This window comes from Malus sylvestris, chromosome 15, assembly GCF_916048215.2.
Source record: "Malus sylvestris chromosome 15, drMalSylv7.2, whole genome shotgun sequence".
Classification (NCBI taxonomy): domain Eukaryota; kingdom Viridiplantae; phylum Streptophyta; class Magnoliopsida; order Rosales; family Rosaceae; genus Malus; species Malus sylvestris.
The window spans coordinates 52171851-52191360 of NC_062274.1; the positions used below are offsets into that span (position 1 = coordinate 52171851).

At 36.3% G+C, this 19510-nt stretch overlaps 1 protein-coding gene across 1 annotated transcript; it reads right to left on the reverse strand.

Moving 5' to 3' along the window:
• Positions 1–687: 687 nt before the first annotated feature.
• Positions 688–14222, reverse strand: LOC126602008 (uncharacterized). The gene is made up of 27 exons (XM_050268806.1): positions 14093–14222; positions 13694–13996; positions 13541–13600; positions 13334–13426; positions 12234–12462; positions 11153–11259; positions 10736–10798; positions 9954–10054; positions 9466–9560; positions 9336–9356; positions 8783–8878; positions 8532–8652; positions 8216–8359; positions 7746–7942; positions 6349–6620; positions 6038–6139; positions 5491–5667; positions 5186–5374; positions 4519–4760; positions 4294–4440; positions 3148–3364; positions 2601–2729; positions 2376–2492; positions 1812–1886; positions 1544–1723; positions 1332–1391; positions 688–1038 (listed from the first exon to the last, which is right to left on the reverse strand). Exons 1-27 carry the CDS (start codon positions 14096–14098, stop codon positions 964–966), a joined length of 3618 nt encoding a protein of 1205 aa, XP_050124763.1. The 5' UTR covers positions 14099–14222; the 3' UTR covers positions 688–963.
• Between the last annotated feature and the right edge of the window lie 5288 nt (positions 14223–19510).

The window sequence follows — 19510 nt, forward strand, 5'->3', positions numbered from 1 at the left end:
CTGTTAACCCCAAAGTTCATTTAATCTCGCTCTAATGCATACAAGTTAAGAGCTAAAGTCAAATTTGACTCTGTATCCATTAGATTTAGTAACTTGCATCTCCACATTTGGAGTGAAATACGACACTATAACTTGATAGATGTTATTGACACTTCAAAAACGTTATTGTGCACTCCTCGTATGTGTAATTTTGTTTCCAAATTTAGAAAATTTGAAGTCTACAAAGGAATTTGAAGATGTTATTTCCAATGCACATAAATAGTTGGAGTCAAACACTACCTTTAACCTCAAATTTAACTCAATTTCTCTCCAAATGCATTAGAAAAATTACTTTTAACCTCAAATTTAACTCAATTTCTCTCCAATGCATTAGAAAAGTTAGAGTCGTATATGACTCCAGAATCAAGTGCAAAGTCATTTGATTCTGCATTTGGCTCCAAGAGTCATATGTCTCTGCATTTGCCTCCAAACGTTATATTTGACCTCTGAAGGATTGTATTAAATACACATAAGTATTATAGCCAAATCCATTATTTTATTCTTATTTGATGTGGAAATGATATAACATTTGAAGTCAAATTTGACTCCAAAATTGACTTTCTAACTTTTAACTTTAAACTATTGCACGGATGATTGAGTTAGGACAGTATCAATGAGATTAGTGAAACCCGTCTGTTTCTCTGAAAATTTAACAGAACTTACCTGAGTCTCTGAAAATTTAACAAAATTGAGCTCATGTCTTCACAGTATTGAATAATGTCCCATGTTCGAATTCGTGAAAGAAGGGAAACAAATATAAAACAATCGAAACAAAAATGCAGTGGGAGTTCCCACTCTTCAAAACAATTATTGTAGCAGCTCGGGCCTTCAAGAAACCAGATAGCCGGACGAGATGGTGTAGAACGAAGAATTAGAGGATCAAACATAGCCCATTCGGTTGGAGATGGCCGTACAATCTGGAATTCAAGACTGGTTAACATAGAGAACGGGCACCAGCCCCGCCATTTTTCCATCCCTGCCGGGGCGTTTCTTCTTCACCTGTAAGGAGTAAAAATGCCATACATTAGCAACTGACATGAATACACTATGTTGCCTCACTAGCGAGGACGTAAGAGAATGGCCCTTCGAAGAGCAACTAGAGAAAAAAGATGTCCAGATGAAAAATATTAGGCGAATTCTACTTTTAACGAGACAAAATCGAGGTTATCCAAGTACAATACGCTAATTGATTCATCTTCCTTCCTAGATATTGGAGTACTTAAAAGCACGGAACAAGATTTTTTTCGTTTTCCTTTTGTTGTTATTTAGTACTATTCACTCTGTAAACTTACGTAAAACCAGCCATCCACTTCATACTCAATGTCAACCTCTTCTCCCGCTGTTAAACTTAACTGCAAGTCCAGAAAAAACCCGTATTAATCACCTTGTAAAAGACGGCAATGGTTCATTTTTCAACTTCTGCATCGTTTATCAAGCAGAACACCTGCTGCATGTTAGGAAAGGGAAACTCCATGCTTTAAGGTCAGACTGAATATTGACATACCTCATCATCTCCACCAGCAGTGAAGTCATAGAGTGCCGTTCCATGCTGAAAATTTCCAGAAGAAATGCGTTCGTCTTCATGAGAACCAAAACTCTGGGATCCTCCCCCAGCTAAGGGATTTTCAAAAGACTCAAATCTTTGTGTGACAGGTGACGAGTATGGCGGAGGCTCTTCTCTAATCTGCAAAGAATTAGAAGAATTACAGTTATGACGGAATCATAAAATTAAAAAAAAAAAACTAGTTAGAAGAGAGGCAATGAGCACTAACCGGAGAACCTAAACCCTCACCGTATGAGGGACCTCCCGTAGATGGATTGCTATATCTGCTTCCTCCAGACATCTCCTGTTACAAATAATTAACTCATCAAACAACTGAATCCTATATGGCAGATGATAGAGTGTATTTCAATTAAAAATCTATAATCCTCTCCGGGCATCAATCAGGCAACGAGTTTGTATGGGTATAGAAAATGCGTTGATCTTAGTTCTTATAAGCAAGTGATAACTGCGCATCAACCCTTTCCACGATACCCTATACTTAGAAAAAATGTTCAAAATTCAAATCTTAAAAACATAAAAGCTATACTTCGGTCGAGTCATGGTTGAACCAACTTCATGGTATTGAATTGTAAAAAAATATTAGAAAGATAATAACTTCTTAATGCATAATGATTATCGCATGGTCAGTATCTAGAACTGCATTAACGTTCTAGAGCCTAATAAGAAATCTTAAGCCTAGAACCTCAACAAATGAAAAAGTGGAAGTATATTATTAAAAAAAGTTAAAAAACAAAGAAAATATTCATTCGAATTTGACCAATGCATCTCATACCGGCCGTGAACTGAAAAGTGAAGGGTAGTTCATTCCACCAAAGTGAGATGATATCGAAGTTTCAACTGATCCCGTTGATTCTGGGGAAGATGTCCCGGATGACCTCGCATCATCTTCCTACAATCCAGATGAATATAATTAGTGACAACCTCCTCATTGTATACATGATTACTCCAAAGTTATTGCATGCAATGCCAGCCCAGGAACATTATGTAAAACACATACCTCCAGCTCAGAAGTCTCCAAAAGGGTCTTTGCCCACATATCATCATAACTAACTGAAGGCCTAGAGATTATGTTCTCTTCATCAACATCGGGAGCATCAGTTCCAGCACCAGCAAGAAATTCATTAACCTAACAGTAAGTCGAGGTGAAATAGTCATCCATTTGAAGTGGATCAAGACATTCTACTGTAAGCCAATGTTGCATACAAGTTAAATACAAAATTTAACTACTATAGTCCCAATTCCACTTTCTAAGACAAACCTTAAACCAGTATAACATGGAAAAACAGTATCGACGAAAAATTCCCACTCAAATTCCTTTTAAAAGTTAGACTACAAGATTCAACAGAGGAAGGGAATTATAATAATATGTTTAAAGATCTCTCAAATCAGAATTATATAAATACTGTTTTCAAATTTAGCGTTTGTGTGGGAGACATAAGATAGCAAGATGTTGATAAATATCTCACTTTTGGTCAGGACTAATATATTTAATTTCTTTCATCTGTAAAATTTAAAGTTTAATTTAGATCAATTAAATATTTTACCCTGCTCACTGCCGGTGCATTATTTCCTAAGAGTCCGTCATCACCAAGGTTTGCTGCCCAAGCATTTACAAGGTCATCATCAAGCACATCAGGATCTTCAGGTGCTGGTTTAGATTTGTACATAAGATCAGAAATTCCAGTAGCAACAGCTGGATCACTCAAACCAGTTGATGCACTAATATTGTGCCGCGTGCGGTAGATGTCGATAAGTTTTCCACTGTCAAAAGATTATGAAGGGAAATCAAATCAGAAATGCAGATAGAAAAGAAGGTAAAACTGGTATTCAAAAGAAATCACACTCGCCGTCAAATGAAAAGAGTTTTAGTATGTGGGAATCATCTCATTAAAATTTAGAGTTAGACCGATGATTATTGACACAGTCAATCCCTCATAAAAGTGCTTTGTAAGCACTAAGCAGTGATTAGTTGTAAATTACCCTCACTCTTGACTAATGCTCATACCAAATGGGACATGCTTAAAATCCTTAGACAAGAATCATAATAAACTTTTCTTCTATTTGCACCTCATAAGTACAGTAACAATTAGTTTAATTGTTACTTTGGACAATATTTTCTAATGTGTCATGCTTAATACTTTTTTTTTAAGATTTCCGGGAGGTTTTGGAATTTGGAGCAAATTTCCATTTACATGTATACTATTTTCTGATATTCCTACTAATATTTCCTTTAACATTTGGACAACAAATGTTTCCACCAACATCAAGATTTTCAACCTTTGTTATCTATCATGTCAGTTAGACACCAGGAGTAAGGGGAAGAACAATTGTTCGGTAAAATGGTATATGTAGATTGAAGTTTTTCATAAAATGAAAGAGGACATTGTAAAATTAGTGTTGAGTAGTGAATAGATAACATATTTGAGGAATTCTGGTTTTACCTAACAGAGAGATCGTCTAATTAAAGCATTGGTGCAAACGACTGACATTCTTTTTCTGGACATTTGCTAAAGAACTAGAAAATTGCATCTCCACATTTCGGAATCAAGTTTTACACACAAAATAACAAAAACACCTCACACCTCTTATTCTTTCAAATACAACAGATTAAAATCTGACTAAACAAAAAAATTACAACAGATAAATATATGTCAAATTAAAGACATAAAGCACTATAAGTGAGTTTGTACCTTATTGGCCCCATGGGCAGATACTTTGCTCTGGGGACGTAACAAAACAGCGAAACAAGATCAAGCAACCTTTCATGAGTTTCATATAGTTTCTTAAGTTCTTCATCTGTCCATTCCTTATTGGCATTGTCATGGCTGCGTATTTCCCTGATTATCCACACAACAAACTCTAGTGAATACCAAAAGAAGAATGACGCGTTTAAAAAAGAAATTTGTATCACTTACTTGATCAAATCATCTTGTGCTCTATACATTTCATCAAGAACATCTATCATGGGACTTATTAGAGCTCCAAGGCCTGTGCCACTTGCTCCTTGATCTTCCCCATTACTGAGATGCATCTCAGAAAACTGAGACTGCACTCCCCCATGTGCTAACGTGTGTAAGAATTCATAGATCTGTAGCCTAAAAGGTTCACCAGACCTTATTGCCAAAGTTGTAAGAGCTTGAGCAGCAATAATTCGAACCTAGAGAAACCCAAATGAACAAACAACATATAAGACAATCAAATGAGTAGAGGGTGAGTTCACAGGTTAACAAATCTGTGTGCACGTGTGTGTACATTCTGTAGTATCTATCTAGGCCCCCATCCGAAAAATGTAGAGGGTGAGGTCACATGTTAACCACGGAAAATCAGTAAACTAGAGTTTTATAGGTTACTCCTGCATGCCCACTATAGAGCCACCAACGGGCAAAGTATATTCTCTAACTACTTCTACCATCGTTTCGATGCTTTAGAAACCATGCCTCAACAGAATATTGTAACCCTTAACCATGACTGCCAGACCGTGGTAGTACATAGGAAAACTAGTATTTAATGCACCCTGTTATCGTTCTAAGATAGAGTCAGTAAAAAATGTCAAATGCCTGACACTGAGGTGGAAGCTAATACCTCCCAGCTGCCACTGAATGCACATCTCTGAAGCCTAGTCAATGCCCCAGCTAGAGTAGGATTACGAGAACTGGCGGCAGCAACCATTTTATCTGTATCTAGCATCATCAATGCAGTACCAGGAGGAGTTGAGGATTCCCACGCATATTCAGAAGCAGCATAGTTCGCATTTTCTCCAAGAAACCATACCTAACAGTACATTTGTTCAGCAATAAATAGAAAAGGATATGTACTACAGGTTATTTGATGGATGAATTGGAAGAGAAACAAATAAAGCGTCTACTTATTGGAAAAAAGATGCTTACAGCTGCTTGTACTAATCTCTGTAATGCCAGAGCTGACTTTGGATCAGACGCAGATACCCTGTCTACTGATGTGATGCCCAGCATTGACCCAGGTTGTGGTGGTGGTAAATCAAGAACTATGGTAACTGCTTCTAATGCTGTGTGTTTCCCATCAGGACCAGCTCCGACAAGACATGTCTGGAATCAGAAAGTCAATAATGACGATTAGTTAAAATCACTGATACAAGTTGCAATCATCAATAGAGATTGTTTGTATGCGATAAAGCCCGTAGATATGCAAAACAACTAAATACAAAATGGAGTCAGACTGCACCAGTATCCTATATCCTCTTGCTCATTTTGGTGGGATAATGTTTACCGTATCGTCATAACTGACGCAAGCCTATAAATGCACATAAGAAGCACTGGAAAACATACAGCAATAAATTCTTTCACAAGAAACACAGACTTCACTAAAAGAAATGCAAGAAAATAATACGATGGACAAGACATACATAATTATCTACATAGATAAGAACTGCCTGTAGTGAGGATTGAAGGAAATTACCTTCCAAAGTAGTTGTAATACATCAGCATCAATCTTCCCTGGAACTTTAGTTGCAAAGATCCTTGCGATTTCAAGAAGAGTGACAGCCATATCTGGAGTCGCCTGACAATACAAATGGTTTAGCCATTAGCTGTTATTGGATGTGTGGTGTAGTTCTGGTTTGGGATTGTGGCTTGGTTTTCTATATTTTTTTTACTCAGTGGTTCGCTTCCTACGCATCTTTGTGCCGAAGTTCATTAATAGAGATTTCTACACATATACACTTCCCAACAAATTACACACCATGAGATACTTTCTTGTCCACTACATACCTTAAAACGAGCATGCAAAGTGAGCAAAATATCATTCAATAGTGTGGCTGTCCAAGCTGGATCAGAAAGCTCTGACGCAATAATAGATTCTAGTTGATCAAATGAATCGTGGGGACTTTGCATCCAGATCAGTGCCTTAATTACCATTGCTCGAACATAGACACACTCGCAAGCTACAATTGTCCGCACAACTTCCATCAATGAAGCTAACAAACTAGCAATTGTATCCTTGCCACCTACTCCAGCAGATACAGAAGAAGTTCTTCGAATGCCTATGAGGTGGGAAGGGAAACCGTGAAACATAATTAGATCGCATTCCACTATACTAACTATTCATCCTTTAAAAATATATAAAAGAATATGGCAAGTAAAAACACAAGCAAACAGTATAAGTCCTACATATTTCCAAAATACTTTGGGAGAAAGTACAGGCCTCATTTACATTCACCTACCTTGTTACAACATATCATGTGTTTTCTACCTATTTTACTCTTAACATGGAAAATTCCAACTTATGTTATGCTAGCCACAAAAAACTGAAATTAATATGGCATATCGTTTTCCCAAAGAGATTAAAGAAAAACAAAATTGAGAGTGAAATTTTAGATAAAAAGTATCAGATATACACTGAAATGACTTTGCTAAAAAAAAAACACTCTAACCAGACACATTTTACCTTCCTGATCTTGAAATGGAGAATTCAAATAAAAAACCTATATATTTATAAAGCAATGCATGTCCTGGAGAACCAGAATGATATAAGATCTTCACTCTGTGAAACATGTTGCTTTAAAAATTCAATCATCAAACCTATGCCAGATAAACATCTGCAAAATTTTCATGCACGAACTGTTCTCAAGTATATTTGGTGCAAAATTCCCTGTGATAAAAGTAACTAAAAACCAAGCATGACTTTGGCTTGAAACATATATGAAGTTAATTGTGAATATTCCATAAATTTGTACACCAGACACGTGTAACTGCTGAACTAAGAGCATCCTTTTGTTTTACGTATAAGAGGCATACTTTCATTACTAAAAAATAGTGCAATACAGGGGACGAGTTGTAGAGCTCAACACCAGATGCAGAACTCATAGCATACTCATAAATAATTAATGATAATTATAAAACCACTCTAATGCCTATTACTAAAAGGTCCATTGACACAATTATACATGCAAATTCTATATATATATAAACCGTAACTAATGAGATATTTCCAGTGACTCACATCACTCATTGTATAGCTACATAATCTACACAATTATCATCAAAATTAATGATCATTGATCCTCTAAAATATTAGAGGGAAGATGCTATGGAAGCTATGGACCAGTATCTAAAAGGTTACAACTTACAAGAGATCCCGTCAAAAGATAAAAAAGTTGGAAATTTACTTTCAGGATGTGCGGTTTCATTAATATTGTAATCCTGCGAATCAAGAGACTCAGACAATGTATTAACATGCACTGCTTCATCGATATCCTGTATTCCTATAGCAAATGCAGCAGCCCGACTCTTCCCCATCTCCTGCACAACTCTTGCTGCTGCATGGAGTACTGGCCTAGAGAAACTACGGAAAGAACTCTCCAGCCTGTATAAAACAGGAAGCACAAAATCAAGAGAATATAATTTAAAGTTTTTACAAGGAGAAAACTTTAGCAATACCACCTGAACTTTGCCCCATGTGACAGTTGACCAAATGGAATTTTTTATTTTTACCTTTATATTATTTTTGCAACATTTTAAGTTCAACCAGACTCCTACATATGAAAATACGCTTTAAAAACTACCTCTTAACATCAATTTTCACCGGGTTCTGATACCAAAATGAGAGAGAGAGAGAGAGAGAGAGAGATCCTTAAACCTTCTCATTACAAGTTTGATAAGGGGTTGTGGACGCCTTGTCTTGTGAGATTTATCTTTTGAGGAACCCTTCCCAGAAGGTGCTTCTGGAAACTTGAGAATCTCCCTAGTCAATCGGTACCACCCAGTTCCCCTGTCTTCGGCCCTGCATATTGAAAAGGTAAGCAAATGAATATTAGAACTAAGCAAATGAAGAAAATTATATACGGGGAGAATATGTGGGTCGAACACTGAGTTATACAACAATCTCCATCTAATTATGACCTTGTGATGACAAAAGGGATGCAATCAATATAAAAGGAAGGCTTATAATACACCTCTCTGCACTATCATGTTTTCCCAATATACATAAAATTGCCTCAAAACAGACTCTTTCGCTGGGATCCAGGAGAAGTTGATAAAGCACAGAATTGAACTGAGATTTAATATCGGGCCTCTCTGTAGACACATTTAAAAACAAACAAATAACTTACAAGGAAACAGAAATTAAACACACAGAGAGAGAGAGAGAGAGAGAGAAGAAGAAGAAGAAGAAGAAGAAGAAGAAGAATTCATCATATAGACTTACCATCCAAGGCTCGTGCTCTAGAAATTGTATAGCACAACCTCGCTAGAGCAACTCTAGCAAGAACATCATGCAAATGGAGGACATCCTGCAAAGCTCCTGATACATGGAACAAACCAAGGCACCACAAAATGCAGTAAGAACATACAATTTGAGCATATTAAGATGCAAACAAACTTTACAATTTGAAATTTCAACATGAAAAAATAAATCTAAAATGGCATTGAACCAGATGAGACCAAACTCATTTCATTCACAAAACTCATTGCAAAAACATATCTTGTAACAGAACAAGTCTTTATTTTCTTTGCTTTCCTACAAATAGAATGAACAATTTCTAAAGGAGCCAGGCAAACAAAAAAAATTAAAAATGTTCTTTTTTTTGTCAACAAATTTGAAATGTTCTGGTCACCTATATTAGCTAAAGCCCGAGTTAAAATGATTGGCTAGAAAGCCTGTCTGAACCTAAAGCCATTTTCTTTTTCTACGGTAAAAATTGGATCCTATGTAATCTTTTCTTTTTCTCAGATTAAGAAACAAATATTGGGAAACATACCTCCAGGCTCTGCATGTTTCTCTGCACAAAGTAATAAATTGAAAAGTATTAGAAGCATAAAGATGTGAAGCTTAGTTTCACACACAATAAGAAAGCGAAATCTTAAAAAAGGTTAAATTAATCAAATCACCTAAGCCCATTGCAACCGCATAAGGATCTTTTGTAGATAGCTCAGATAAAATTTCCAATGCATGCCGTACAGCAACTGGATCGTCAAATGAAACCCTGAAGTGTAACATAAACTTGTTTGACTTAGAGAACCAATTTCACAACAGAGGTACAGTTTCTAAAGATATCCCACCAATCATTGAGTAGTAATACGAATTAAGTAAGTGTTGCAAGTTTAAGGATACATAAAAACAGATTCAAAGCTTAAAAAAGGACATGAGAAAAACAGAATGAGTCAGTTGAAAATGTTTGATCGAAAAAAACTTCTCCAACTAAAACTCAATCTCATGCAGTAAAAATACGTATGTGGCAGAAGAAAATATCGGAACCAAATGGATATGTGCCACATGCAATTGTCAAAATTGTATGAGGAAATTGATACGGAAAAATATTCTCAAGCAACAGCTCTATGCAATGAAAAGTTGACTACCATAATGAAGGAAAACACACCCTTGGGCAGCACGGTACAGAAATGCCTGGTTTCCTGGATCCAACGGAAGTCTCCTCAAAGCACTTAGGGCAGCATATTGCAAGTTACTCCGGATGATGAACTGAAGTTGAAAATGAAAATTAAAGAATGTATATAAAACATGGATTAACTAAAGCATACGTAATCAGCTCGGTTGGGAAATTCAACAACCATGGGATAAGGAACAAGAAAAAATGCAGGTGCATAGTAGAAGAATTTTTTTAGAAATTGTAAGAGGCTTTTGTAACCAAAAAAGAGAGGAGAGATGTTTGAATAAGTCAGGTTCTGAGCATCCTAATGGGCTCCACAGGCTTTGGGCACCCCCACCCCCCAGCTTTTACGTAAGCATACAGATTCAAACATCCACTTTCTCCAAATTCCAACAATTCCAAAACCCTAGTCACGTGATCATGTGGCCTCTTAAAGCCTATCTTAAACACCAGTGACCACCCAAACTTTCTTCTTCTTCTTCCTAACTTCCTCCACCTCATTTGCAATTAGAACGGCATCCAAAATCTGTCTTCCATGGAAAAAAGCCCCTTCCCCAATATTAAATCTTGTAAATAACTAACAGAAAAATTTAAGAAAAACTACATGACCCACTAATGATAGGTACGCGTTAGCATTAAGGTGTGTATCCAGTTCTCAATCATAAGAAAAAAACACTTGTACCACACATGTAGGGGAACCCGCCATTAATTACAATTCCATGCCTTCCAGCATAAAAATTAAAAATAAGAACCTTTGAGTAGATGTACTTTACCTCTTTATCGCCACCTTTAGTCCCAAACATACCTTTCTTGCGTTTTTGCCGGCCATCAGCAACCTAGAAATTAAATTGCGCAAAAGAGAGGCACTCTCAATCTCCTTTTGATATCCAAATCCATCCCTAAAACTAGACAAGATTTCAAAGCCCCACAACCACATTTAGATATTTGGATTCCCCCAAGGCATATACACAGGCAAATATATATAGTTTCCACAATAACAGAGCTTCATAAAGCTTAGAGTTCCCCCTTACATCTCATAATTTTGTTTGGCTTTATTTGGTTAGACAGTTACCGTCACTCTATACCAAAATTACTCTTTTCTACCATCAAGAACAAAATTCTAAGATGATTCAGACATAACCCTATTGTAAGAAACAAATGAGTTTATATGAGATAACCCAAACGCATACCTTATCAAGAATGCCAAACACAATTTCGTACAATTTGGACAGTATTTCAGAATTGGTCAAAGAAGCATATGTAAGAGCCTTCAAAGCTTGCAATCTTCGCGCATGAACTTCAACAAAAAATAATCAATGTCAATAAACAGAACCTATATCTCCCCTCTTAAAAACACACCCCAGATGATGCAATTACTTTGTCCCTGTTTAAGAACATCTCCCCTAATTCTCTTATGTGACATTAAGTTACTATTAAAAAGCAAAGAAATAGTGAGACTATTAATCAGTCACATTGAATTAACATTAAAAAGAAAAGAAAAAATGCTACTTTCTACTCAAATGCATAAATACTTCTATCAAACCCTCACCTACAAGTAATGTAACAGCAGATAAGAAGATTTTCAAATTTATTTGTAAAACCCACTGTCTACAAAGTGAGAATATTGAAGCTGCCATCACATAATTTCATAATTAAGTAAAATCAACAACACTTGTAAAACCCTAATTACAAAGAAAGCACCTGGCCACCAGGAAGCTGCAATTCCCACCTGTTATTCTTAAACAATTGAAAAAGAAGACTATACTAAGACTAACAGAATAGCTTGATGGAATATGCAGAACACTAGATAAGATCTCTCAGAAGTCTGGCTAAAAACTTCATCCACCATCTCTAGCACTATAACAAAAGGAAAATTAATCTAACCATCATATTCTAAACTATCATATAAAAGATTTCCATTTGAATGGCCCATTTTACATACTTATCCACTAACTTCTGTGCATATAGTTTAATAGAGTTTCTTTCTTTCAAAAAAAGAAAAAGGCAAGAAATAGTTTAGAAGACCTAGGTCAAAACCCCTCAGAATTTAAAGGTTAGTTAACCAAGTCCATTTCACGCCACGTTCAAAGACCATATAGACTTGAAAAAGATAAAGTGTGTCCTTAGTATGTGCTGGAATTTAGAACTTTGTGCATTGAGTTCTCTTAATAGACAGCATACAACTCTAAGTTACTCCGACACTGGAAACCATGAAATGCAGTAATAAAAAGAAGCCTATTAAACTACGAGAAACTCTGAAAAATACTTTACATTCTGCATTAGCATTTGAAGCCTCTGTTGTAAGCTGATTCACTATTATTGGTACAACATCAGCTCTGGTAACTCCTCCAACAGCATCAATGTCAGCTAGGGCATCCCAGTTTGGAGTTGGGATCCCACCACCAGTGCTTACACCTTGTGCACCGGTATCTGATAAAATTCTGGCCAAGTAATAATAGACATATCGCAGAACACTCCTATCCTCACACTGCTGATTGAGCTGCAGAAAGAACAAAGACTTCTAAGAAAAACATGTATTTGAACGATAGACTGTCAGTTATAAAAGCCAACATTTATGATCTCATAAATGTGTTTTAGGAAAAACAATATGAATCTCGTTTCTAGTTAAACCCCACAACACGTGTTTTCTCTTGGTAAAACTAAAAGCCGAAAAAGTTTATCTTCCTAACAGCATTTCATCATCGACATATCTTTGGTTTATGGTTGGGAAATTGTCCAAAAGCACCAAGAAAAGCAACGAGGGATTCAGCAAAATATACTTTTGAGTCTTTGACCACTATAAGCATTTTCCTCAAAAGAAGCTCTCAGAACTCTGGAGGCACTCTATCAGAATCAATACACCTTTTTAACAGATATGCAGGACTCATATCAAGGGATGGTAATAAATTGTGCAATCGTAGTTTTCATTCTTCATGAAACTTCAAGCCACTCCATCATCTTCAATATCCCTAACTTTAGCTATAGAAAACATATCCTACCAGTGGTGCAACACCTCACAAACCATACACACCAGTTAAGCTCGTTATGAAACTACTCTCAGGGAACAACAGACATGGCAAGTTGGCAACTAAGATTCAGTTCCAACATTGAATATTAGCAATGTGGGCTTATTGAATTGATGTGCTAAGTATCTTTGTGTATGTGCCGAGTGCTGAGATTCTTATTGTCCTTCCTATTTGGCACTCGTGCGTAGAGGCATCGCATTAACATGACAAAGGAACATGGAACTAAGTAAAGGGGAAATATAACAAAGCAAAATAAGAATTTATAAAGTTTCATATGATCATATGGAAGTATTGCAACTGCATTCCATCAATAAGCTATATAACATGTAAACAAGCGAAAGTTACCATGAGAAGTGAAGGTGCGACGGAGGGGTCAACAGAATTGTAGACGGCAAGCTTGGGAAAGACGTGATTCACTAGCTGCTTCTGGGATTTTTTCTATTCGCAATGCAAAAGATATAGAAAACAAACAACACTTAAATTTTCAAAAGTAAACAAATAAATAAATGTACAAAAGTAGGTGCCGGAAATAGGTGAGTATTCAACAGCTACCTGATCGGATGTAGCAGCTAATTCGTGGATACTCCTTGCAAGTTCTGCATACGAAACAGGCTGCGTTGCGATTCCAATTGCAGTTAGGCCCAATAACTAAACCCTAATTCCTAATCTAGAACAAAAAAATTGATTTGATACGATTTGAAGTACCTTATTCTGCTTGTGCTTGTGCTTCTGGGGCATAATGTTGATGTTGGTGCGGACGGGATGCAACGCAGCTTTGGCGGCAGAGATGGTGTCGTTTTGAATCTGCATCAGCGCCGCCCTCTTCGACCTCTTCTCTCCGGCCGGCTTCCCCAGAGCCGTCGGAAGGCCAGCGCTGCTTTTTGGTGGAGAAGGCGCATGAGCCGCCGATTGAGTCGACGCCGAAGACGACGTCGTCGAAGAGGTGGAGGACGACGCTGTGGACGGGTCCGACGATATCAGATCCATCAGCGTCTTCCCAAACGAGTCCTATACAAAAAAAAACCGCCATGCATTTAGAAGTTGATAATTTTTTCGTAAAGAGTACGAATAAGGAAGATGTGGAAGAGTGAGAAGAGGAGTTACCGCCATGGCTGAGCTTCTGGAGTCAGGGAGATTCAGGGAGAGAGACTGATGAGAAGAAGGACTTCCGGTTCCGGGATTTGGTTTGCGACGTCGTTTAAGGTGGTGCAACTCTGGAAACTGACAGCAGACAGTGAAGAACATTCATACGGTTGATAATACTGTTATCAATAAAATCGAGATTTTTAATAAATTATGTTAAAAAAATTACACGTGCAGCGATAAATACGTGGAGAAATGGACTCGCTCAAAAAGCAAGTCTCCCGGACTCTCTGCCACGTTTATCTTCTCTCCAATCAAACAATTCTGCATCGTGTTTGTTGTATTGATGTTTTTCTCATATCATATCAGTTATTTTAATAGGTTGTGTTGTATTAAACTTGTTATTTTTATCGGTTCTTAACAGATGTTTGATTACAATCCGGTTCATCAATGAGTTGTGTAATTTCATGTGGAATCAAGAGTCATGCAAAAAATTGATGTAGATAATGTTTATGATCATCTAACATAAGTGACTTGATAACTCATCCACAAGTAGCCGTGATATTGCTTGCAACATTCTCGGCGTAGCATACTACATACGTTCAAGCATTCGGGATCAGTTTTGTTTGCCCAAAATCCTCATCCGCAATAGACTCGCATCTTTGTGAAAAAAAGGGGAAGCGTACGCTGCGTATCCTCTTCCTTTCCCAAACCACTTTCGTGGAAGCTAGCAGCTAATGTTCGACCCCGTACGGCTTGACGGGTAGTAACTTGCAGTGCAAGTTACGCTTTGTTGCCTTACCATGTCTTCAGATTTGCAAATTTATGCAGATAAAAATAAATGTCAAATTCACGTTGAGAGAGTGCTCGCATATGGAACGAGTCATTTCTTTTCATTTTAAAAAGAGAACCAATTGGTGATTTCGTCACGGTAAATCACTTTTTTGGGAGTCGAGAAGATTCACATAAGCATTTCAGCTTTTTCGCCCACGATTGTATCAAACCCAAGATGTACTGTGTGAAATACGGACCTGAAATTCATCTCCAACCATTTAGCCACCTCGTGATGGATTATTGAACGAATCATTTAAAACCAATGTATGGGCTGGGCTGTGAACGATAATATGTTAGACAATGTATGGTATAAAAGAAGACATGGAAAAGATGAGTCGACTCGTACATGCATATAGTAAAAGGGCTAACAGCACAAGAGCAGGCCCAAACAATGAGAGTCCAACACAACTACATACCAAGTTTTAGTCACCTGGGCTGAATCTTTTTCTATGGGCTGTGTTTGTGAATTCTTAATTTCCTATATGTTTTTCGGCTTTTAAGCTGAGGTGGTTTTTGTTGGGCATAAAGTGTTTTTTGAATCACTATAAGATGGTACAAAACAAAATAAGGAAGAAAAACCATTCAGAGTCAAACGTGAAAATTAAAAACAAAAGCATAATCTTCATAAAAAGATTTGCTGCTTGAAAATAATTATGGGTCGTAAACAAGAAAGAATCAAAAGGAAAATAAAACGCGTCTTCAAAACAAAATTTCAAAAAATAAAGCACGTTTTTTCGTCGCGTTAGAATACGTATGAAGTAGACCTTGGTAAAAAAATCTTCCAAACTGATACACCCCACCCTACCGTCTAGTGGGCATCAATCTCAAGGTGTGTTAGCCATCATCTGATTAGGTGATGTAGTAATGACATGCATGAAGACATAACTAAAGTTGTCGCAGATGGAAATCTATCAAAAATTGGATAGAAATTCTCTTGAAATAGGGACAAGACTGAAATAAAACACGAGCAAAGAATGATAATAAATTCAAAGCATAATTACAAATAATACATAATACTGATAAGGGGTGTGCTATCCACATACTCATTTTTACTTCTCACACACCCTTTGTTAATTTCTGTCCGTTGATCTTCTTCAATTCATCCAATCAGATGGCCGAAAGTTAGAAAAGTGTGTGAGAAGTAAAAAAAAGTGTGTAGATATCACACCTCTACTCATAACTCTTAAAGTACTGTTCCATATACACCACCTGGTGTTCACAACTTCGCCATCAAATTTGAATGCCACCTTTCATTCGATTGCCAATATTAGTGGCCACCATAACCATTTTCCATCTTTTGCTTTTTTAATTTCTCGCAAGTGGGGGCAGGCAGAAACTTATTATATGGTATGTGTATGGTCCAAATTGGCAGAATTGCAACTTTGAAACGTGTCCAATTGGTGCACGATTTCGTGGAGGCAGCATTGAGCCAGCACCTGGATTTCTAAAAGTTTGACATTTAGGACCACCCTTATACTACTCGGATGCGGTCCAATCAAAACTGGAACTAGCACCTTCTTTTAACCATTCTTTAGTTTGTAAAGCATTATCTTAACGGAAAAGGGATTTGGATCCTCTCCTGAGCCAATGGAGAGGATCTTCTTGACCAAGCATTGCGGATCGTTGAATTTTTATCCAACGGTTAGTCATTTTAAAGTTATAATAATGATAGTCGTTGGATGAAAATCTAACGGTCAACAATGTTTGGTCAGGAAGATCCTCTCCATTGGCTCAGGAGAGGATCCGATCCTCGCGGATCTTTTTTTGGGATCCCAAATATCTCAAGATCATAATCGTTCATCGTATATCGTACGATCAGTTTTCGTTAGTTACTATTTATATTTAATTTTAAATTTTAAAATTAAAATAATTTATGATCGCATAATGTACGATAAACGATTATAATCACGAGATCCTCCGAATCCCCATAATATAATCCGATCAGAATCCTTTTCCTATCTTAACTGCAAAATTTATGCAGTATTTGAAAATACTTTTAATATAACTCAAAGTGTTATTATTAAAAATATCAATGCCAAAGACGGTGTGACGTGTTGAACCGGATTAGGGCGTTTTCTATCCAGCTTGTGTGGCTGTTGGGCAAGTCAAGACTAGGAGCATACGGAGATTCATCGATTTATAAGAGCAAATTTGTAAACTTCACAAGAAGACGAAAATCGCCGACCGAGCTGATCCAACCAAGAAAAACATGAATTTTTTTCACAGAAAGTACTTTTATGTAGAATTACTTTTCAAGAAAAAGGAAAAGTTCAACGAACTCTTAATATAAACTTACATAGGGAGTGAAAGTTGAATCATTGACCCTTTGAAATGACGTGCTATAACCCGTTACCTCAGATTGTACAAGGGAGACCTAACTTCTGTTTATGCTTGTTATGTTGCAAGAGCGGTTTTAAATTCGATATTCTAATTATTTTAGATGAGAGATTTCAGATTTGATTTTCACTAAATGTGAATTTGGAACATGTTATTACTAGTTTATTGTAAAATTTAGCTCACTCCCTCATCTATTAGTGTAGATAATATCGTTGTTAAAAAAAAAAAAACTAAGAATTTTCTTGAGAGAAACTAAACAATCACCGGTTTGAAATGAATCACCTCACTAATCATCAAAACCTACTTTTTAATAGTAAAGAAAATGACGCCTTTCTTCTCCTTTACAATTTTCTTAAGAGATGGAATGGAGGAGTGAGGATCCTCACCAGATCCTCTTTGTAAGGATATTGGGAATTTTCAAATCACATTTGTTCATCATACATTGTGGGTTAGAAATCATTGTAAATTTTTTTATTTAAAATTGAATATAAATAGTACCTGATGAAAACTGATTGCATGATGTACAATAAACGGATGTAATTAGAGGATCCGGCAAGGATTCACTCTAGGAATGGAGGGGTTTGTGTTCTTAAATTTTATATATTTATGTTGGAGAACAATTTATATGGCACTTGCACACAACCACATGATGCCTCGTGTCAATAAATCAAACACATATGAATAAATTTTACACATATTTTTATTTTATTGACGCGAAACACAACTATAGCCGTATACTGGCACCGTATAAGTCGTTCTCTTTATATTGAGGTTTGCTCCATGGATAATGAATTGTTATTAGGACGAAGATATTTATAACACCTCTTTTTATCTTTCAGACACCCATTTCAGTTTTTGGTACCTAGATCGAATGAATTGCAGAAGAAGTGTGTAGATAACACCACCTTTGTTATTATTCGTACTATCTGCTATGTATGTGCTCATTAAAATTTTGAAAATAAAATTTACGAAGAGAGAATATATAAAATGATTGCTAAGATTTTTTATGACGATCTTCAAACAATCCTTCATCTCTAAATAGATTGTTCATATCTTTAGCGACTCTTTTTAGACAACTATATTTCATCACTAAAAGTTTATTTTATTTGAGACAAAAACATAGAAGAGTAAACGGAGACATAGTTACCTGGTTGTGAGGGTTTGAAATACAAAAATGTTACTCTTACTGTATATTTTGTATCATCTCTCTAAATTCTAATAGAGATGAGACTCGCATGCGTTGGCAGATCTTTCTTCTATTATAGAGATGTACAAATAATGGTACAAATATGTGATAAAACATTACTTTAAAAAAAACAAAAATAAATCATTTTGTATTTAATTTACTATATTGACCATAAATTTTATTTTGATTATTTTTCTTCAATTTTGTTGACAGAGTTAATTTGATTTTTCTTCCTTTTTCGGTTGATAAATTGTTTTTTTTTGTTAACATGTAGTTTAGGTTATAAGTAGGTAATATGAAGAAAAAAATAATAATAATTCTTCATCACAATTCACACGTGGCGATTGAATAATAGAGATGAGTAAAAGCATGATGCAATTCTAAGATTCTAAAAGCGTACTAATTTAGTTTAATATGGCAAACATCAATTATTGTCCATTTTTTTATAAATTAAAAAGTAATTAAATTAAAGGAGGAAGGCAACCATATATCCTTAGGTTTGGTAGTGAGAGGGATTGATAGGGCAGGTGAGGAGCACGGGTAGGCGAGTAACTATTTCCCATGGCTACTCGCGCGAGTTGTTATTGGACTCTATGGTGGTTGCTTGCATCGCCCCAATTGGACAACAACAAGAACAAAGAGAAAGAGATCCCCTTCTGGCGTTCAGCCAAATTTAAACCGTCAAATGAGTCGTCATCGGCGGCGTGGCCAACGCCTTGCCAAAAGGTTAAGGGACGTGTAAACGTCTCGCCCAAGCGTCGCATCTGTTTTTAAGTTAGGATCTTCGATGGAAACAATACAAATTGGATTAGGATTCTCTTTTTTTTTTTCATCCACTTCTATCCCTTCCTCTCATATTATTTATTTTATCTTTCTTTTTCTATAAAAAAAATTAATATAACTTAACCGTGACCGATCAAATAGAAGGGGAGGGGAGGGAAGGGGTGGAATAAAAATAAGAAAGAGAATCCTACTCCATTCAAATTTGAGATGTAAAAATTATATTTGTATTTCGTTTTACATTATTATGAATGTAATTTGTGTCTTTTGTCAAACTATAAATTGCCTTATAATGATTAAAT